This window comes from Pristiophorus japonicus, chromosome 9 (assembly GCF_044704955.1).
Source record: "Pristiophorus japonicus isolate sPriJap1 chromosome 9, sPriJap1.hap1, whole genome shotgun sequence".
NCBI lineage: Eukaryota > Metazoa > Chordata > Chondrichthyes > Pristiophoridae > Pristiophorus > Pristiophorus japonicus.
In genome coordinates this window covers 173,845,801-173,867,670 of record NC_091985.1, presented here as the reverse complement: position 1 = coordinate 173,867,670, position 21,870 = coordinate 173,845,801, and the positions used below count along the sequence as shown (strand labels likewise).

Below are 21,870 nucleotides of genomic sequence, written 5' to 3'. Positions count from 1 at the left end.
CCTTACACCTGCTTTTACCAGGCATAAGAGTTTGAAGGGCATTTGCTGGGCAAGAGTTGGGAGGACCTTGAGACAATCACTATCACTAGGGGGGTAGTGCTGGACAGGCTAATGGGACTCAAGGTAGACAAGTCCCCTGATCCTGATGAAATGCATCCCAGGGTATTAAAAGAGATGGTGGAAGTTATAGCAGATGCATTCGTTATAATCTGCCAAAATTCTCTGAACTCTGGGGAGGTACCAGCGGATTGGAAAGCAGCTAATGTAACGCCTCTGTTTAAAAAAGGGGCAGACAAAAGGCGGGTAACTATAGGCCGGGTAACTATAGGCCGGTTAGTTTAAGATCTGTAGTGGGGAAAATGCTTGAAGCTATCATTAAGAAAGAAATAGCGGGACATCGAGATGCAATATGGATTCATGAAAGGGAAATCATGTGTAACTAATTTACTGAAATTCTTTGAGGATATAACGAGCATGGTGGATAGAGGTGTACCGATGGATGTGGTGTATTTAGATTTCCAAAAGGCATTCGATAAGGTGCCACGCAAAAGGTTACTGCAGAAGATAAAGGTACACAGAGTCAGAGGAAATGTATTAGCATGGATAGAGAATTTGCTGGCTGGCAGAAAGCAGAGAGTCGGGATAAATGGGTCCTTTTCGGGTTGGAAATCAGTGGTTAGTGGTGTGCCACAGGGATCAGTGCTGGGACCACAACTGTTTACAATATACATAGATGACCTGGAAGAGGGGACAGAGTGTAGTGTAACAAAATTTGCAGATGACACAAAGATTAGTGGGAAAGCGGGTTGTGTAGAGGACACAGAGAGGCTGCAGAGAGATTTAGATAGGTTAAACGAATGGGCTAAGGTTTGGCAGATGGAATACCATGTCGGAAAATGTGAGGTCATCCACCTTGGAAAATAAAGCAGTAAAAGGGAATATTATTTGAATGGGGAGAAATTACAACATGCTGCAGTGCAGAGGGACCTGGGGGTCCTTGTGCATGAATCACAAAAAGTTAGTTTGCAGGTGCAGCAGGTAATCAGGAAGGCGAATGGAATGTTGGCCTTCATTGCGAGAGGGATGGAGTACAAAAGCAAGGAGGTCCTGCTGCAACTGTACAGGGTATTGGTGAGGCCGCACCTGGAGTATTGCATGCAGTTTTGGTCACCTTACTTAAGGAAGGATATACTAGTTTTGGAGGGGGTACAGAGACGATCATATCACGTGACCGAGCTGTCCTGCCATGACTTAACCCTTAGATACACTAAATATATTCAAAAAGGAGTTAGATGAGGTCCTTACTACTAGGGGGATCAAGGGGTATGGCGAGAAAGCAGGAATGAGGTACTGAAGTTGAATGTTCAGCCATGAACTCATTGAATGGCGGTGCAGGCTAGAAGGGCCGAATGGCCTACTCCTGCACCTATTTTCTATGTTTCTATGTTTCTATGACTCACTAGGCTGATTTCGGAGATGAGGGGGTTAGCTTATGATGATAGATTGAGTAGACTGGGTCTTTACTCGTTGGAGTTCAGAAGGATGAGGGGTGATCTTATAGAAACATTTAAAATAATGAAAGGGATCGATAGGATAGAGGCAGAGAGGTTGTTTCCACTGGTCGGGGAGACTAGAACTAGGGGGCTCAGCCTCAAAATACAGGGGAGCCAATTTAAAACCGAGTTGAGAAGGAATTTCTTCTCCCAGAGGGTTGTGAATCTGTGGAATTCTCTGCCCAAGGAAGCAGTTGAGGCTAGCTCATTGAATGTATTCAAGTCACAGATAGATAGATTTTTAACCAATAAGGGAATTAAGGGTTATGGGGAGCGGGCGGGTAAGTGGAGCTGAGTCCACGGCCAGATCAGCCATGATCTTGTTGAATGGCGGAGCAGGCTCGAGGGGTTAGATGGCCTACTCCTGTTCCTAATTCTTATGTTCTTATTAAATGGCCCAAATCTCCGCCGACAAATGACCTTCTCCCGGGGAGGGGTGCGATCTTGACAGATCGCAAGTGCCGGGTTCAGGCACATGCGCTTCGTGTGCCTAAACCCGGAACTGCAGGGCCTCTTCGGACACGTGCACACATCGTACGCACCCGGAGAGGCCGGAATTTCAGGGCAATTGAATTGCAAATCTTGTGTATTACCTCTCTGGTTCTTTATATCATTAAGAAGCAATCAGAGGCTGGATTTCCAAAAGCCTTCTCCACCTTGGGCACTGTTGCCCAGCAGTGGTGACTGGTGTTTTATAAAGAGGTACAGGTGATTGCTTGGTCTGTACAGTAAATTATATGTTTCTAGGAATCTATTTCTGTGGTTCACTCAGCAATTTAGCTTGATACAACTTTCTACCATTCAAACCTTGCAGCCTAAATCCTTTCAATGTTCTCGTCACAAAACCTTTAGTTCTTAAACAAAAAAGCTGCAGGCACAGAAATATTTGGCCCTATTTTTTTTAAGTGTAAAACCAAATAAGTCCGTAATTCTAGGTTGTGGAGGCTAGATTCATGTTTACCACCCTTTGTCCCGGGGCCAACATTTCTTCTTCTTCTTCAGGCGGTCCCTCCAATCGAGGATGACTTGCTGCACGCCAAAAAGGGATGAGTTCACAAGTTCAATGAAGGAGCTAATATTCCAGATCCCGAACTGCATATTGAAGGGTGCCTGTGCGTGGATTTTGCACACCAACTACCACACGGGCTTGACAGAGCTAGGTCTTGGACCAGTGGCAAGGATTAAACAAGATAACTGGAGACCAGCTCTGCTGCATGGACCTAGTGCGCGCACACATATCACAGTGTGGGCTGGCCCGTGCTGCCCCTGGGCTCTCGCCTCTTCTGGCTCCGAACTCACGCCTCTCCTGGGTCCCGATCATGTCGCTCTACAATCTCTCGCCAGCCCTTCACCCCGACCTCGCCGCTCCTGCTGTACCTGCCCACGCTCCAATCACCGACCTGGGTTATGGTGACGTTCAATTCAATTGCCCTCTTCACAGCCATCGCCCTCCCGGACTGGCTCGTGCTGTACTTTGTAGTGGTATGCCGCCATGCTGCTCCCAGGTCGCCGCACGCCGCTCCTTTTATGGCCTCGAACAGCCGCTGATGGTCTCTCGCAGGTCAGGGCCAATATTGGTTGCCACGTTTCCCACATTACAACATTGACTACATTCCAAAAGAATAGGTTGTACCTCTCCAGTCCAGGACTCATTAGTCCAGAAACATCTCTGGTCCGGCATCAGTCCCGGTGTGGGTGGTGTCCCGCACTGTTCGTTGAGGTAAGCGGGCCGGGCAAGGAAAGGGAAGGGCAGGCAGCTGACTCTCTCCCCCCAACCATTTCCCAAGGCTCTCTCTCTATCTCTCTCTCTCTCTCCCCCTGCCGCCCGGCACTGTTCTCCCACCGCCGCTGTGGCTTAGCGGGAGGTTCAGGGCTCGGTCGTAGGCTCAGGGTTCGGCGGCTTGCGGTTCAGCTCTCTCTCTCTCCGCCCCGCCGCTGCTCTCTCCGGCGCTTCTCGACTTCTGGACGACTAAATGCTGCGCAGTAGGCTTCTGCGCAGTGCATGCGCAGAACACGTCCGGGTCGTTGTCAGCAGTGTTGTCACCAGTTGACCTCCCGTGGTTCGGTACATTCTCTGGTCCGGCACTGGTCAGGTCCCAAGTATGACGGACTGGAGAGGTACAACCGGTACTTCATTGGCTGTAAAGTGCTTTGAGATTTCCGGTGGTCGTGAAAGGCGCTATATAAGCTTCTATAGATATGTAAAGAGAAAAAGGTTAGTAAAGACAAACGTAGGTCCCCTGCAGTCAGAATCAGGGGAAGTCATAATGGGGAACAAAGAAATGGCAGACCAATTGAACAAGTACTTTGGTTCGGTATTCACTAAGGAGGACACAAACAACCTTCCGGATATAAAAGGGGTCAGATGGTCTAGTAAGAAGGAGGAACTGAGGGAAATCCTTATTAGTCGGGAAATTGTGTTGGGGAAATTGATGGGATTGAAGGCCGATAAATCCCCAGGGCCTGATGGTCTGCATCCCAGAGTACTTAAGGAGGTGGCCTTGGAAATAGCGGATGCATTGACAGTCATTTTCCAACATTCCATAGACTCTGGATCAGTTCCTATGGAGTGGAGGGTAGCCAATGTAACCCCACTTTTTAAAAAAGGAGGGCGACAGAAAATTATAGACCGGTGAGCCTGACATCGGTAGTGGGTAAAATGATGGAATCAATTATTAAGGATCAATTCACTAAATATATTCAAAAAGGAGTTAGATATAGTCCTTACTACTAGGGGGATCAAGGGGTGTGGCGAGAAAGCAGGAATGGGGTACTGAGGTTGCATGTTCAGCCATGAACTCATTGAATGGCGGTGCAGGCTCGAAGGGCCGAATGGCCTACTCCTGCACCTATTTTCTATGTTTCTATGTCATAGCAGCGCATTTGGAAAGAGGTGACATGATAGATCCAAGTCAGCATGGATTTGTGAAAGGGAAATCATGCTTGACAAATCTTCTGGAATTTCTTGAGGGTGTTCCCAGTCGAGTGGACAAGGGAGAACCAGTTGATGTGGTGTATTTGGACTTTCAGAAGGCTTTCGACAAGGTCCCACACAAGAGAGTAATGTGCAAAGTTAAAGCACATAGGACTGGGGGTAGTGTGCTGACGTGGATTGAGAACTAGTTGGCAGACAGGAAGCAAAGAGTAGGAGTAAATGGGTACTTTTCAGAATGGCAGGCAGTGACTAGTGGGGTACCGTAAGCTTCTGTGCTGGGGCCCCAGCTGTTTACATTGTACATTAATGATTTAGACGAGGGGATTAAATGTAGTATCTCCAAATTGTTGAGGCTAATTCACTAAATATATTTTAAAAGGAGTTAGATGTAGTCCTTACTACTAGGGGGATCAAGGGGTATGGCGAGAAAGCAGGAATGGGGTACTAAAGTTGCATGTTCAGCCATGAACTCATTGAATGGCGGTGCAGGCTCGAAGGGCTAAATGGCCCACTCCTGCACGTATTTTCTATGTTTCTATCAATCTGTCTTTCTTTCTTTGATGTGGACTCTATCGTGCATCAACTGCATGAAGCACAGAGGCCATTACGGCCCACTGTGACTTCCACGACCAGAGAAATGCAAACCCAAACTGAAATAGCGCCATTTCTCAGAGTCACTTTTAATCTCAACCAATGCACTCATCCTCTAAACAACTCTGGAATAACTGACTCTGGTACAGATGTGAGTGAGTTTTGACCATCAAGTGTTCAACGACTAACGCGCAGTATTTATATGGAAAGCAGTGGACAGCCACATCATCAACAGGTTCAGAAAACATGAGTCAGCACAGGTGAGAAGTAACGTAAGGGGGTCCCAAGTTCAGAAAGCACAGAAGAAAAACTGAAGTTGTGACAGGGAGTTGGTGTATTTCTTGTGGACCTTCTGTCCCCATAAAGCCAGAATATTTAAAGTGTGTGAAATACCAACACCAGTATTCAGTGTAGGAATGGGTAATGAACCTGTAGTACTCATTTCTGAACTTCACTAATCAGCATTCTCTGCGTAATCACGTTTATGAGCCCCAGCCTGCAGCAAACCATCAACCTAATCCTCGGTAGTATAGTGGTCAGTATCCCCGCCTGTCACGCGGGAGACCGGGGTTCAATTCCCCGCCGGGGAGATGGCATTTTTTTTCTCCGCAAATAATATAATTTGGAATTAAAGTATTACATAACTATAATCTCTTACATCTGGTGCTTTCTCCCCCATCATTATAAAAAAAAGTTTTCTTTAATTTACTTTCTCTGAGGTAAGCAGGTATTTTGGCCTTGCAGACTTTTGTGCGTCACCCGGGAGTCGGTGCTGCACTCTGTCAGTGTTCTCCCTCTCCCTCTCCCTCTCCCTCTCTGTCTGTGTGCGTGACCCCCCCTTTGTGTGTGTGACCACCCACAGCCAGCTGCCTTTCAAGCAGTCACCTACCGATCATTTCTGTCGGCTCTTCAACGGGATCCTGTCAGTTGGGCGGAGCAGTGAGTTACCCCGGGTCAGCTGTACCTGTCTGAGGGAGAGCCGGTAGGCCGGGCCGGTCTACGCCTGCGCGCGGCCTTCCCTCCCACCCGCACATTTCGCCATTGGTCGGGGGGGGGGGGGGGGGTGAGGGGTCACAGACGGGAGTGAGGGGAGTGAGGGTCACAGACAGGGAAGACAGAGGGGAGTGACAGGGGAATGAGGGGTCACAGGGGAGTGAGGGGTCACAGACAGGGGGGACAGAGGGGAGTGACAGGGGAATGAGGGGTCACAGGGGAGTGAGGGGTCACAGACAGGGGGGACAGAGGGGAGTGACAGGGGAGTGAGGGGTCACAGACAGGGGGGACAGAGGGGAGTGAGGGGTCACAGACAGGGGAGACAGAGGGGAGTGACAGGGGAATGAGGGGTCATAGGGGAGTGAGGGGTCACAGACAGGGGGGACAGAGGGGAGTGACAGGGGAATGAGGGGTCACAGGGGAGTGAAAGGTCACAGACAGGAGAGACAGAGGGGAGTGAAAGGTCACAGACAGGGGGGACAGAGGGGAGTGAGAGTGAGACAAGAAGGGGTGTCACAGGGGACTGAGGGGGTCACACAAACAGGAGGGGTCACAGACGGGGGAAGTGGGGTCACAGACGGGGAAAGGGGGGTCACAGACGGGGAAAGGGGGGTCACAGATGGGGAAAGGGGGGGTCACAGACAGGGGAGGAGGTCATAGATGGGGGGAAATAGGGTCACAGATGTGGAAGCGGTGTCACAGACGGGGGGAAGTCACAGACGGGATAGAGGGGGGTCACAGATGGGAAGGGGGGTCACAGATGGGGAGGGGGTTTAAAGAAGGGGCAGAGGTCACAGACAGGTGGGGGGTCACAGGCGGGGGGTTCACAGATGGGGAAGGGGTTCACAGATGGGGGAAAGGGGGGTCACAGACGGGGGAAAGGGGGGTCACAGACGGGGGAAAGGGGGGTCACAGACGGGGAGGGGGTCATAGATGGGGGAAAATAGAGTCACAGACGTGGAAGCTGGGTCACAGACGGGGGAAGTCACAGACGGGATAGAGGGGGGTCACAGATGTGGAGGGGGTTTAAAGAAGGGGCAGAGGTCACAGACAGGTGTGGGGGTCACAGGCGGGGGGTTCACAGATGGGGAAGGGGTTCACAGATGGGGTGGGCACACACAGGGGAGAGAAGAATGGATGATACACGGGGGAGGGTTATACACAGGGAGGCGAAGGGGGGTCACAGACAAGAGGGGCTGAGAGAGTGTGGTGTGTCACAGAGAGAGATAGAGAGGGGGGGTCACAGAGAGAAAGGGGGATCAAACAGAGAGAGTGAGGGGGGCTCACACAGAGAGAGGGAGTGGGGGGGCGGCACACAGAGAGTTAGTGGGGGGTCACACAAAGAGAATGAGGGTGGTCACAGAGAGAATGAGGGGTGATAATTCAGGGGTCAGAGCGAGGAGTGATAACTCGGGGGTCAGTGAGGGGAGATAACTCAGGGGTCACAAAGTGAGGGGTGATAACTCGGGGGTCAGAGTGAGGGTGATAACTCAGGGGTCACAGAGAGTGAGAGGTAATAACTCAGGGGTCAGAGTGAGGGGTGAAAAGTCAGGGGTCACACAGAGTGAGAGTGGTAACTCAGGGGTCACAGACAGAGCAAGGGGTGATAATCAAGAGGGTCACACAGAGAGTGGGGGGTGATAACTCGGGTCAGAGTGAGGGTAATAACTCAGGGGTCACACAGAGTGAGGAAAAATAATTCTGGGGTCAAAGTGAGGGGTGATAACTCAGGGGTCAGAGTGAGGGGAGATAACTCAGGGGTCACACAGAGTCAGGATAGATAATTCAGGGGTCAGAGTGAGGGTGATAACTCTGGGGTCACACAAAGTGAGGGGTGTTAACTCGAGGGTCAGAGTGAGGGTGATAACACAGGGGTCACAGACAGAGCAAGGGGTGATAATCAAGGGGGTCACACAGAGAGTGAGGGATGATAACTCAGGGGTCAGAGCGATGGGTGATAACTCAGGGGTCAGAGTGAGTGGTGATAATCAAGGGGGTCACAGTGAGGGTGATAACTCGGGGGTCAGAGCGAGGGTGATAACTCTGGAGTCACACAGAGTGAGGGGAGATAACTCGGGTCAGAGTGAGGGGTGATAACTCAGGGGTCAGAGCGAGGGGTGATAACTCAGGGGTCACACAGAGTGAGTGGAGATAACTCAGGGGTCAGAGCGAGGGGTGATAACTCAGGAGGCACACAGAGTGAGGGGAGATAACTCGGGTCAGAGTGAGGGGTGATAACTCAGGGGTCAGAGCGAGGGGTGATAACTCAGGGGTCACACAGAGTGAGTGGAGATAACTCAGGGGTCAGAGTGAGGGGAGATAACTCAGGGGTCACACAGAGTGAGGGGAGATAACTCAGGGGTCAGAGTGAGGGGTCATAACTCAGGGGTCAGAGCGAGGGGTGATAACTCAGGAGTCAGAGCGAGGGGAGATAACTCAGGGGTCAGAGTGAGGGGAGATAACTCAGGGGTCAGAGAGAAGGGAGATAACTCAGGGGTCAGAGCGAGGGGTGATAACTCAGGGGTCAGAGTGAGGGGTGATAACTCAGGGGTCAGAGTGAGGGTGATAACTCAGCGGTCAGAGCGAGGGCAGATAACTCAGGGGTCAGAGGGTGGGTGATAACTCAGGGGTCAGAGCGAGGGGTGATAACTCAGGGGTCAGAGCGAGGGGAGATAACTCAGGGATCAGAGTGAGGGTGATAACTCGGGTCAGAGTGAGGGGAGATAACTCAGGGGTCAGAGCGAGGGGTGATAACTCAGGGGTCAGAGTGAGGGGTGATGACTCAGGGGTCAAAGTGAGGGGTGATAACTCTGGGGTCACACAAAGTGAGGGGTGTTAACTCGAGGGTCAGAGTGAGGGTGATAACTCAGGGGTCACAGACAGAGCAAGGGGTGATATCAAGGGGGTCACACAGAGCGTGAAGGGTGATAATTCAGGGGTCTGAGTGAGGGGTGATAACTCAGGGGTCAGAGCGAGGGGTGATAATCAAGGGGGTCACAGTGAGGGTGATAACTCGGGGGTCAGAGCGAGGGGTGATAATCAAGGGGGTCACAGTGAGGGTGAAACTCGGGGGTCGGAGCGAGGGTGATAACTCAGGAGTCACACAGAGTGAGGGGAGATAACTCAGGGGTCAGAGTGAGGGGTGATAACTCAGGGGTCAGAGCGAGGGGAGATAACTCAGGGGTCAGAGTGAGGGGTGATAACTCAGGGGTCAGAGTGAGGGGTGATAACTCAGGGGTCAGAGCGAGGATGATAACTCAGGGGTCAGAGTGAGGGGAGATAACTCAGGGGTCAGAGTGAGGGGAGATAACTCAGGGGTCAGAGTGAGGGATGATAACTCAGGGGTCACACAGAGTGAGGGGAGATAACTCAGGGGTCAGATTGAGGGGAGATAACTCAGGGATCAGAGTGAGGGTAGATAACTCAGGGGTCAGAGTGAGGGATGATAACTCGGGTCAGAGTGAGGGGTGATAACTCAGGGGTCAGAGCGAGGTTGATAACTCAGGGGTCACACGGGTCAGAGTGAGGGGAGCTAACTCAGGAGTCAAAGTGAGGGAGATAACTCAGGGGTCACACAGAGTGAGGGGTAATAACTCAGGGGTCAGAGTGAGGGGCGCTAACTCAGGGGTCAGATTGACGGGAGATAACTCAGGGGTCAGAGTGAGGGGTGATAACTCAGGGGTCAGAGCGAGGATGATAACTCAGGGGTCAGAGTGAGGGGAGATAACTCAGGGGTCAGAGTGAGGGGAGATAACTCAGGGGTCACACAGTGTGAGGGGAGATAACTCAGGGGTCAGAGTGAGGGGAGATAACTCGGGTTAGAGTGAAGGGACATAACTCAGGAGTCAGAGCGAGGGGAGATAACTCGGGTCAGAGTGAGGGGAGATAACTCAGGGGTCACACAGAGTGAGGGGAGATAACTCAGGGGTCAGAGTGAGGGGAGATAACTCAGGGGTCACACAGAGTGAGGGGAGATAACTCGGGTCAGAGTGGAGGGAGATAACTCAGTAGTCAGAGCGATGGTGATAACTCAGGGGTCAGAGTGAGGGGAGATAACTCGGGTCAGAGTGAGGGGTGATAACTCAGGGGTCAGAGCGAGGGAGATAACTCAGGGGTCAGAATGAGACGAGATAACTCAGGGGTCAGAGTGAGGAGTGGTAACTCGGGTCAGACAGAAGTGAGGGGAGATAACCCAGGGGTCAGAGTGAGGGTGATAACTCAGGGGTCAGAGTGACGGGTGATAACTCAGGGGTCAGAGCGAGTGGATATAACTCAGGGGTCAGAGTGAGGATGATAACTCAGGGGTCAGAGTGAGGGGTGATAACTCAGGGGTCAGAGCGAGGGAGATAACTCAGGGGTCAGAGTGAGGGGAAATAACTCAGGAGTCAGAGTGAGGGGTGATAACTCAGGGGTCAGAGCGAGGGCTGATAACTCAGGGGTCAGAGCGAGGGGTGATAACTCAGGGGTCAGAGTGAGGGAGATAACTCAGGGGTCAGAGTGAGGGGTGATGACTCGGGTCAGAGCGATGGTGATAACTCAGGGGTCAGAGCGATGGTGATAACTCAGGGGTCAGAGCGAGGGGAGATAATTCGGGTCAGAACGAGGGGTGATAACTCAGGGTTCAGAGTGAGGGGTGATAACTCAGGGGTCACACAGAGCGAGTGGAGATAACTCAGGGGTCAGAGTGAGGGGAGATAACTCAGGGGTCAGAGTGAGGGGTGATAACTCAGGGGTCAGAGCGAGGGAGATAACTCAGGGGTCAGAATGAGACGAGATAACTCAGGGGTCAGAGTGAGGAGTGGTAACTCAGGGGTCAGACAGAAGTGAGGGGAGATAACCCAGGTGTCAGAGTGAGAGGATATAACTCAGGGGTCAGAGTGAGGGTGATAACTCAGGGGTCAGAGTGAGGGGTGATAACTCAGGGGTCAGAGCGAGGGGATATAACTCAGGGGTCAGAGTGAGGGGTGATAACTCAGGGGTCAGAGTGAGGGGTGATAACTCAGGGGTCAGAGCGAAGGAGATAACTCAGGTCAGAGTGAGGGGAAATAACTCAGGGGTCAGAGTGAGGGGTGATAACTCAGGGGTCAGAGCGAGGGGTGATAACTCAGGGGTCAGAGCGAGGGGTGATAACTCGGGTCAGAGTGAGGGAGATAACTCAGAGGTCAGAGTGAGGGGTGATGACTCAGGGGTCAGAGCGATGGTGGTAACTCAGGGGTCAGAGCGAGGGGAGATAACTCGGGTCAGAACGAGGGGTGATAACTCAGGGGTCAGAGTGAGGGGTGATAACTCGGGTCATACAGAGCGAGTGGAGATAACTCAGGGGTCAGAGTGAGGGGAGATAACTCAGGGGTCACACAGAGTGAGGGGCGATAACTCAGGGATCACAGTGAGGGGAGATAACTCAGGGGTCAGAGTGAGGGGTGATAACTCAGGGGTCAGAGCGAGGGGTGATTACTCAGGGGTCAGTGTGAGGGTTGATAACTCAGGGGTCAGAGTGAGGGAGATAACTCAGGGGTCACAGAGTGAGGGGTAATAACTCAGGGGTCAGAGCGAGGGGAGATAACTCACGGGTCAGAGCGAGGGGAGATAACTAGGGGTCAGAGTGAGGGGAGATAACTCAGGGGTCACACAGAGTGAGGGGAGATAACTCAGGGGTCAGAGTGAGTGGAGATAACTCAGGGGTCAGAGTGAGGGGTGATAACTCAGGGGTCACACAGTGTGAGGGGAGATAACGCAGGGGTCAGTGTGAGGGGAGATAACACAGGGGTCAGAGTGAGGGGAGATAACTCAGGGGTCACACAGAGTGAGGGGAGATAACTCGGGTCAGAGTGTGGGGAGATAACTCAGGGGTCAGAGCGAGGGGAGATAACTCAGGGGTCACACAGAGTGAGGGGAGATAACTCAGGGGTCAGAGTGAGGGGAGATAACACAGGGGTCACACAGAGTGAGGGGAGAAAACTCAGGGGTCAGAGTGAAGGGAGATAATTCAGGGATCAGAGCGAGGGGTGATAACTCAGGGGTCAGAGCGAGGGGTGATAACTCAGGGGTCACACAGAGTGAGGGGAGATAACTCAGGGGTCAGAGTGAGGGGAGATAACTCAGGGGTCAGAGTGAGGGTGATAACTCAGGGGTCAGAGTGAGGGTGATAACTCAGGGGTCAGAGTGAGGGGTGATAACTCAGGGGTCACACAGAGTGAGGGGAGATAACTTAGGCAGGGTTCAGTGTGAGGGTGATAACTCGGGGGTCACACAGAGTGAGGGGAGATAACTCAGGGGTCAGAGTGAGTGGTGATAACTCAGGGGTCAGAGTGAGGGGAGATAACTCAGGGGTCAGAGTGAGTGGAGATAACTCAGGGGTCAGAGTGAGGGGAGATAACTCAGGGGTCACACAGAGTGAGAGCAGATAACTCACGGGTCACACAGAGTGAGGGGAGATAACTCAGGGGTCAGAGTGAGGGGAGATAACTCAGGGGTCACACAGAGTGAGGGTGATAAATCGGGTCAGAGTGAAGAATGATAAGTCAGGGGTCAGAACGAGGGTGATATCTCAGGGGTCAGAGTGAGGGGAGATAACTCAGGGGTCACACAGAGTGAAGGGTGATAAGTCAGGGGTCAGAGCGAGGGTGATAACTCATGGGTCAGAGTGAGGGGAGATAACTCAGGGGTCACACAGTGTGAGGGGAGATAACTCAGGGGTCAGAGTGAGGGGAGATAACTCAGGGGTCAGAGGGAGGGGAGATAACTCAGGGGTCACACAGTGTGAGGGGAGATAACTCAGGGGTCAGAGTGAGGGGAGATAACTCGGGTCAGAGTGAGGGTGATAACCCAGGGGTCAGAGTGAGTGTGATAACTCAGGGGTGAGAGCGAGAGTGATAACTCAGGGGTCACACATAGTGAGGGGAGATAACTCAGGGGTCAGAGTGAGGGTAGATAACTCAGGGGTCAGAGCGAGGGGAGATAACTCAGGGGTCACACAGAGTGAGGGGAGATAACTCAGGGGTCACACAGAGTGAGTGAGGTGTGATAACTCAGGAGTCACACAGAGTGAGGGGAGATAACTCAGGGGTCAGAGTGAGGGGAGATAACTCAGGGGTCAGAGTGAGGGGAGATAACTCAGGGGTCAGAGAGAAGGGAGATAACTCAGGGGTCAGAGCGAGGTGTGATAACTCAGGGGTCAGAGTGAAGGGTGATAACTCAGGGGTCAGAGTGAGGGTGATAACTCAGGGGTCAGAGCGAGGGCAGATAACTCAGGGGTCAGAGTGTGGGTGATAACTCAGGGGTCAGAGCGAGGGGTGATAACCAAGGGGTCAGATTGAGGGGAGATAACTCAGGGATCAGAGTGAGGGTAGATAACTCAGGGGTCAGAGTGAGGGATGATAACTCGGGTCAGAGTGAGGGGTGATAACTCAGGGGTCAGAGCGAGGTTGATAACTCAGGGGTCACACAGGGGTCAGAGTGAGGGGAGCTAACTCAGGAGTCAAAGTGAGGGAGATAACTCAGGGGTCACACAGAGTGAGGGGTAATAACTCAGGGGTCAGAGTGAGGGGCGCTAACTCAGGGGTCAGATTGACGGGAGATAACTCGGGTCAGAGTGAGGGGTGATAACTCAGGGGTCAGAGCGAGGATGATAACTCAGGGGTCAGAGTGAGGGGAGATAACTCAGGGGTCAGAGTGAGGGGAGATAACTCAGGGGTCACACAGTGTGAGGGGAGATAACTCAGGGGTCAGAGTGAGGGGAGATAACTCGGGTTAGAGTGAAGGGACATAACTCAGGAGTCAGAGCGAGGGGAGATAACTCGGGTCAGAGTGAGGGGAGATAACTCAGGGGTCACACAGAGTGAGGGGAGATAACTCAGGGGTCAGAGTGAGGGGAGATAACTCAGGGGTCACACAGAGTGAGGGGAGATAACTCGGGTCAGAGTGGAGGGAGATAACTCAGTAGTCAGAGCGATGGTGATAACTCAGGGGTCAGAGTGAGGGGAGATAACTCGGGTCACAGTGAGGGGTGATAACTCAGGGGTCAGAGCGAGGGAGATAACTCAGGGGTCAGAATGAGACGAGATAACTCAGGGGTCAGAGTGAGGAGTGGTAACTCAGGGGTCAGACAGAAGTGAGGGGAGATAACCCAGGGGTCAGAGTGAGGGTGATAACTCAGGGGTCAGAGTGACGGGTGATAACTCAGGGGTCAGAGCGAGTGGATATAACTCAGGGGTCAGAGTGAGGATGATAACTCAGGGGTCAGAGTGAGGGGTGATAACTCAGGGGTCAGAGCGAGGGAGATAACTCAGGGGTCAGAGTGAGGGGAAATAACTCAGGAGTCAGAGTGAGGGGTGATAACTCAGGGGTCAGAGCGAGGGCTGATAACTCAGGGGTCAGAGCGAGGGGTGATAACTCAGGGGTCAGAGTGAGGGAGATAACTCAGGGGTCAGAGTGAGGGGTGATGACTCGGGTCAGAGCGATGGTGATAACTCAGGGGTCAGAGCGATGGTGATAACTCAGGGGTCAGAGCGAGGGGAGATAATTCGGGTCAGAACGAGGGGTGATAACTCAGGGTTCAGAGTGAGGGGTGATAACTCAGGGGTCACACAGAGCGAGTGGAGATAACTCAGGGGTCAGAGTGAGGGGAGATAACTCAGGGGTCAGAGTGAGGGGTGATAACTCAGGGGTCAGAGCGAGGGAGATAACTCAGGGGTCAGAATGAGACGAGATAACTCAGGGGTCAGAGTGAGGAGTGGTAACTCAGGGGTCAGACAGAAGTGAGGGGAGATAACCCAGGTGTCAGAGTGAGAGGATATAACTCAGGGGTCAGAGTGACGGGTGATAACTCAGGGGTCAGAGTGAGGGGTGATAACTCAGGGGTCAGAGCGAGGGGATATAACTCAGGGGTCAGAGTGAGGGGTGATAACTCAGGGGTCAGAGTGAGGGGTGATAACTCAGGGGTCAGAGCGAAGGAGATAACTCAGGTCAGAGTGAGGGGAAATAACTCAGGGGTCAGAGTGAGGGGTGATAACTCAGGGGTCAGAGCGAGGGGTGATAACTCAGGGGTCAGAGCGAGGGGTGATAACTCGGGTCAGAGTGAGGGAGATAACTCAGAGGTCAGAGTGAGGGGTGATGACTCAGGGGTCAGAGCGATGGTGATAACTCAGGGGTCAGAGCGAGGGGAGATAACTCGGGTCAGAACGAGGGGTGATAACTCAGGGGTCAGAGTGAGGGGTGATAACTCGGGTCATACAGAGCGAGTGGAGATAACTCAGGGGTCAGAGTGAGGGGAGATAACTCAGGGGTCACACAGAGTGAGGGGCGATAACTCAGGGATCACAGTGAGGGGAGATAACTCGGGTCAGAGTGAGGGTTGATAACTCAGGGGTCAGAGCGAGGGGTGATTACTCAGGGGTCAGTGTGAGGGTTGATAACTCAGGGGTCAGAGTGAGGGAGATAACTCAGGGGTCACAGAGTGAGGGGTAATAACTCAGGGGTCAGAGCGAGGGGAGATAACTCACGGGTCAGAGCGAGGGGAGATAACTAGGGGTCAGAGTGAGGGGAGATAACTCAGGGGTCACACAGAGTGAGGGGAGATAACTCAGGGGTCAGAGTGAGTGGAGATAACTCAGGGGTCAGAGTGAGGGGTGATAACTCAGGGGTCACACAGTGTGAGGGGAGATAACGCAGGGGTCAGTGTGAGGGGAGATAACACAGGGGTCAGAGTGAGGGGAGATAACTCAGGGGTCACACAGAGTGGGGGAGATAACTCGGGTCAGAGTGTGGGGAGATAACTCAGGGGTCAGAGCGAGGGGAGATAACTCAGGGGTCACACAGAGTGAGGGGAGATAACTCAGGGGTCAGAGTGAGGGGAGATAACACAGGGGTCACACAGAGTGAGGGGAGAAAACTCAGGGGTCAGAGTGAAGGGAGATAATTCAGGGATCAGAGCGAGGGGTGATAACTCAGGGGTCAGAGCGAGGGGTGATAACTCAGGGGTCACACAGAGTGAGGGGAGATAACTCAGGGGTCAGAGTGAGGGGAGATAACTCAGGGGTCAGAGTGAGGGTGATAACTCAGGGGTCAGAGTGAGGGTGATAACTCAGGGGTCAGAGTGAGGGGTGATAACTCAGGGGTCACACAGAGTGAGGGGAGATAACTCAGGGGTCAGAGTGAGGGGTGATAACTCAGGGGTCAGAGTGAGGGGAGATAACTCAGGGGTCAGAGTGAGTGGAGATAACTCAGGGGTCAGAGTGAGGGGAGATAACTCAGGGGTCACACAGAGTGAGAGCAGATAACTCACGGGTCACACAGAGTGAGGGGAGATAACTCAGGGGTCAGAGTGAGGGGAGATAACTCAGGGGTCACACAGAGTGAGGGTGATAAATCGGGTCAGAGTGAAGAATGATAAGTCAGGGGTCAGAACGAGGGTGATATCTCAGGGGTCAGAGTGAGGGGAGATAACTCAGGGGTCACACAGAGTGAAGGGTGATAAGTCAGGGGTCAGAGCGAGGGTGATAACTCATGGGTCAGAGTGAGGGGAGATAACTCAGGGGTCACACAGTGTGAGGGGAGATAACTCAGGGGTCAGAGTGAGGGGAGATAACTCAGGGGTCAGAGGGAGGGGAGATAACTCAGGGGTCACACAGTGTGAGGGGAGATAACTCAGGGGTCAGAGTGAGGGGAGATAACTCGGGTCAGAGTGAGGGTGATAACCCAGGGGTCAGAGTGAGTGTGATAACTCAGGGGTGAGAGCGAGAGTGATAACTCAGGGGTCACACATAGTGAGGGGAGATAACTCAGGGGTCAGAGTGAGGGTAGATAACTCAGGGGTCAGAGCGAGGGGAGATAACTCAGGGGTCACACAGAGTGAGGGGAGATAACTCAGGGGTCACACAGAGTGAGTGAGGTGTGATAACTCAGGAGTCACACAGAGTGAGGGGAGATAACTCAGGGGTCAGAGTGAGGGGAGATAACTCAGGGGTCAGAGTGAGGGGAGATAACTCAGGGGTCAGAGAGAAGGGAGATAACTCAGGGGTCAGAGCGAGGTGTGATAACTCAGGGGTCAGAGTGAAGGGTGATAACTCAGGGGTCAGAGTGAGGGTGATAACTCAGGGGTCAGAGCGAGGGCAGATAACTCAGGGGTCAGAGTGTGGGTGATAACTCAGGGGTCAGAGCGAGGGGTGATAACCAAGGGGTCAGATTGAGGGGAGATAACTCAGGGATCAGAGTGAGGGTAGATAACTCAGGGGTCAGAGTGAGGGATGATAACTCGGGTCAGAGTGAGGGGTGATAACTCAGGGGTCAGAGCGAGGTTGATAACTCAGGGGTCACACAGGGGTCAGAGTGAGGGGAGCTAACTCAGGAGTCAAAGTGAGGGAGATAACTCAGGGGTCACACAGAGTGAGGGGTAATAACTCAGGGGTCAGAGTGAGGGGCGCTAACTCAGGGGTCAGATTGACGGGAGATAACTCAGGGGTCAGAGTGAGGGGTGATAACTCAGGGGTCAGAGCGAGGATGATAACTCAGGGGTCAGAGTGAGGGGAGATAACTCAGGGGTCAGAGTGAGGGGAGATAACTCAGGGGTCACACAGTGTGAGGGGAGATAACTCAGGGGTCAGAGTGAGGGGAGATAACTCGGGTTAGAGTGAAGGGACATAACTCAGGAGTCAGAGCGAGGGGAGATAACTCGGGTCAGAGTGAGGGGAGATAACTCAGGGGTCACACAGAGTGAGGGGAGATAACTCAGGGGTCAGAGTGAGGGGAGATAACTCAGGGGTCACACAGAGTGAGGGGAGATAACTCGGGTCAGAGTGGAGGGAGATAACTCAGTAGTCAGAGCGATGGTGATAACTCAGGGGTCAGAGTGAGGGGAGATAACTCGGGTCACAGTGAGGGGTGATAACTCAGGGGTCAGAGCGAGGGAGATAACTCAGGGGTCAGAATGAGACGAGATAACTCAGGGGTCAGAGTGAGGAGTGGTAACTCAGGGGTCAGACAGAAGTGAGGGGAGATAACCCAGGGGTCAGAGTGAGGGTGATAACTCAGGGGTCAGAGTGACGGGTGATAACTCAGGGGTCAGAGCGAGTGGATATAACTCAGGGGTCAGAGTGAGGATGATAACTCAGGGGTCAGAGTGAGGGGTGATAACTCAGGGGTCAGAGCGAGGGAGATAACTCAGGGGTCAGAGTGAGGGGAAATAACTCAGGAGTCAGAGTGAGGGGTGATAACTCAGGGGTCAGAGCGAGGGCTGATAACTCAGGGGTCAGAGCGAGGGGTGATAACTCAGGGGTCAGAGTGAGGGAGATAACTCAGGGGTCAGAGTGAGGGGTGATGACTCGGGTCAGAGCGATGGTGATAACTCAGGGGTCAGAGCGATGGTGATAACTCAGGGGTCAGAGCGAGGGGAGATAATTCGGGTCAGAACGAGGGGTGATAACTCAGGGTTCAGAGTGAGGGGTGATAACTCAGGGGTCACACAGAGCGAGTGGAGATAACTCAGGGGTCAGAGTGAGGGGAGATAACTCAGGGGTCACACAGAGTGAGGGGCGATAACTCAGGGATCACAGTGAGGGGAGATAACTCAGGGGTCAGAGTGAGGGGTGATAACTCAGGGGTCAGAGCGAGGGGTGATTACTCAGGGGTCAGTGTGAGGGTTGATAACTCAGGGGTCAGAGTGAGGGAGATAACTCAGGGGTCACAGAGTGAGGGGTAATAACTCAGGGGTCAGAGCGAGGGGAGATAACTCACGGGTTAGAGCGAGGGGAGATAACTAGGGGTCAGAGTGAGGGGAGATAACTCAGGGGTCACACAGAGTGAGGGGAGATAACTCAGGGGTCAGAGTGAGTGGAGATAACTCAGGGGTCAGAGTGAGGGGTGATAACTCAGGGGTCACACAGTGTGAGGGGAGATAACGCAGGGGTCAGTGTGAGGGGAGATAACACAGGGGTCAGAGTGAGGGGAGATAACTCAGGGGTCACACAGAGTGAGGGGAGATAACTCGGGTCAGAGTGTGGGGAGATAACTCAGGGGTCAGAGCGAGGGGAGATAACTCAGGGGTCACACAGAGTGAGGGGAGATAACTCAGGGGTCAGAGTGAGGGGAGATAACACAGGGGTCACACAGAGTGAGGGGAGAAAACTCAGGGGTCAGAGTGAAGGGAGATAATTCAGGGATCAGAGCGAGGGGTGATAACTCAGGGGTCAGAGCGAGGGGTGATAACTCAGGGGTCACACAGAGTGAGGGGAGATAACTCAGGGGTCAGAGTGAGGGGAGATAACTCAGGGGTCAGAGTGAGGGTGATAACTCAGGGGTCAGAGTGAGGGTGATAACTCAGGGGTCAGAGTGAGGGGTGATAACTCAGTGGTCACACAGAGTGAGGGGAGATAACTTAGGCAGGGTTCAGTGTGAGGGTGATAACTCGGGGGTCACACAGAGTGAGGGGAGATAACTCAGGGGTCAGAGTGAGGGGTGATAACTCAGGGGTCAGAGTGAGGGGAGATAACTCAGGGGTCAGAGTGAGTGGAGATAACTCAGGGGTCAGAGTGAGGGGAGATAACTCAGGGGTCACACAGAGTGAGAGCAGATAACTCACGGGTCACACAGAGTGAGGGGAGATAACTCAGGGGTCAGAGTGAGGGGAGATAACTCAGGGGTCACACAGAGTGAGGGTGATAAATCGGGTCAGAGTGAAGAATGATAAGTCAGGGGTCAGAACGAGGGTGATATCTCAGGGGTCAGAGTGAGGGGAGATAACTCAGGGGTCACACAGTGTGAGGGGAGATAACTCAGGGGTCAGAGTGAGGGGAGATAACTCAGGGGTCAGAGGGAGGGGAGATAACTCAGGGGTCACACAGTGTGAGGGGAGATAACTCAGGGGTCAGAGTGAGGGGAGATAACTCGGGTCAGAGTGAGGGTGATAACCCAGGGGTCAGAGTGAGTGTGATAACTCAGGGGTGAGAGCGAGAGTGATAACTCAGGGGTCACACATAGTGAGGGGAGATAACTCAGGGGTCAGAGTGAGGGTAGATAACTCAGGGGTCAGAGCGAGGGGAGATAACTCAGGGGTCACACAGAGTGAGGGGAGATAACTCAGGGGTCACACAGAGTGAGTGAGGTGTGATAACTCAGGAGTCACACAGAGTGAGGGGAGATAACTCAGGGGTCAGAGTGAGGGGAGATAACTCAGGGGTCAGAGTGAGGGGAGATAACTCAGGGGTCAGAGAGAAGGGAGATAACTCAGGGGTCAGAGCGAGGTGTGATAACTCAGGGGTCAGAGTGAAGGGTGATAACTCAGGGGTCAGAGTGAGGGTGATAACTCAGGGGTCAGAGCGAGGGCAGATAACTCAGGGGTCAGAGTGTGGGTGATAACTCAGGGGTCAGAGCGAGGGGTGATAACCAAGGGGTCAGATTGAGGGGAGATAACTCAGGGATCAGAGTGAGGGTAGATAACTCAGGGGTCAGAGTGAGGGATGATAACTCGGGTCAGAGTGAGGGGTGATAACTCAGGGGTCAGAGCGAGGTTGATAACTCAGGGGTCACACAGGGGTCAGAGTGAGGGGAGCTAACTCAGGAGTCAAAGTGAGGGAGATAACTCAGGGGTCACACAGAGTGAGGGGTAATAACTCAGGGGTCAGAGTGAGGGGCGCTAACTCAGGGGTCAGATTGACGGGAGATAACTCAGGGGTCAGAGTGAGGGGTGATAACTCAGGGGTCAGAGCGAGGATGATAACTCAGGGGTCAGAGTGAGGGGAGATAACTCAGGGGTCAGAGTGAGGGGAGATAACTCAGGGGTCACACAGTGTGAGGGGAGATAACTCAGGGGTCAGAGTGAGGGGAGATAACTCGGGTTAGAGTGAAGGGACATAACTCAGGAGTCAGAGCGAGGGGAGATAACTCGGGTCAGAGTGAGGGGAGATAACTCAGGGGTCACACAGAGTGAGGGGAGATAACTCAGGGGTCAGAGTGAGGGGAGATAACTCAGGGGTCACACAGAGTGAGGGGAGATAACTCGGGTCAGAGTGGAGGGAGATAACTCAGTAGTCAGAGCGATGGTGATAACTCAGGGGTCAGAGTGAGGGGAGATAACTCGGGTCAGAGTGAGGGGTGATAACTCAGGGGTCAGAGCGAGGGAGATAACTCAGGGGTCAGAATGAGACGAGATAACTCAGGGGTCAGAGTGAGGAGTGGTAACTCAGGGGTCAGACAGAAGTGAGGGGAGATAACCCAGGGGTCAGAGTGAGGGTGATAACTCAGGGGTCAGAGTGACGGGTGATAACTCAGGGGTCAGAGCGAGTGGATATAACTCAGGGGTCAGAGTGAGGATGATAACTCAGGGGTCAGAGTGAGGGGTGATAACTCAGGGGTCAGAGCGAGGGAGATAACTCAGGGGTCAGAGTGAGGGGAAATAACTCAGGAGTCAGAGTGAGGGGTGATAACTCAGGGGTCAGAGCGAGGGCTGATAACTCAGGGGTCAGAGCGAGGGGTGATAACTCAGGGGTCAGAGTGAGGGAGATAACTCAGGGGTCAGAGTGAGGGGTGATGACTCGGGTCAGAGCGATGGTGATAACTCAGGGGTCAGAGCGATGGTGATAACTCAGGGGTCAGAGCGAGGGGAGATAATTCGGGTCAGAACGAGGGGTGATAACTCAGGGTTCAGAGTGAGGGGTGATAACTCAGGGGTCACACAGAGCGAGTGGAGATAACTCAGGGGTCAGAGTGAGGGGAGATAACTCAGGGGTCAGAGTGAGGGGTGATAACTCAGGGGTCAGAGCGAGGGAGATAACTCAGGGGTCAGAATGAGACGAGATAACTCAGGGG

At 53.1% G+C, this 21,870-nt stretch overlaps 1 protein-coding gene and 1 non-coding gene across 3 annotated transcripts in view; one reads left to right on the top strand and one right to left on the bottom strand.

Moving 5' to 3' along the window:
- prkn (parkin RBR E3 ubiquitin protein ligase) overlaps positions 1–6,053 on the bottom strand; it is a 1,745,947-nt gene extending 1,739,894 nt beyond the window's left edge. For both annotated transcript variants that reach the window (XM_070890152.1, XM_070890153.1), the window contains exon 1: positions 5,969–6,053. In XM_070890152.1, coding sequence (XP_070746253.1) covers positions 5,969–5,975 — 7 coding nt within the window. In that variant the 5' untranslated portion in view covers positions 5,976–6,053. The remainder of the gene's footprint in view (positions 1–5,968) is intronic.
- On the top strand, positions 5,598–5,669 carry trnad-guc (transfer RNA aspartic acid (anticodon GUC)). The gene has a single exon. It is a non-coding gene; the product is annotated as a tRNA-Asp (tRNA).
- Positions 6,054–21,870: the final 15,817 nt, after the last annotated feature.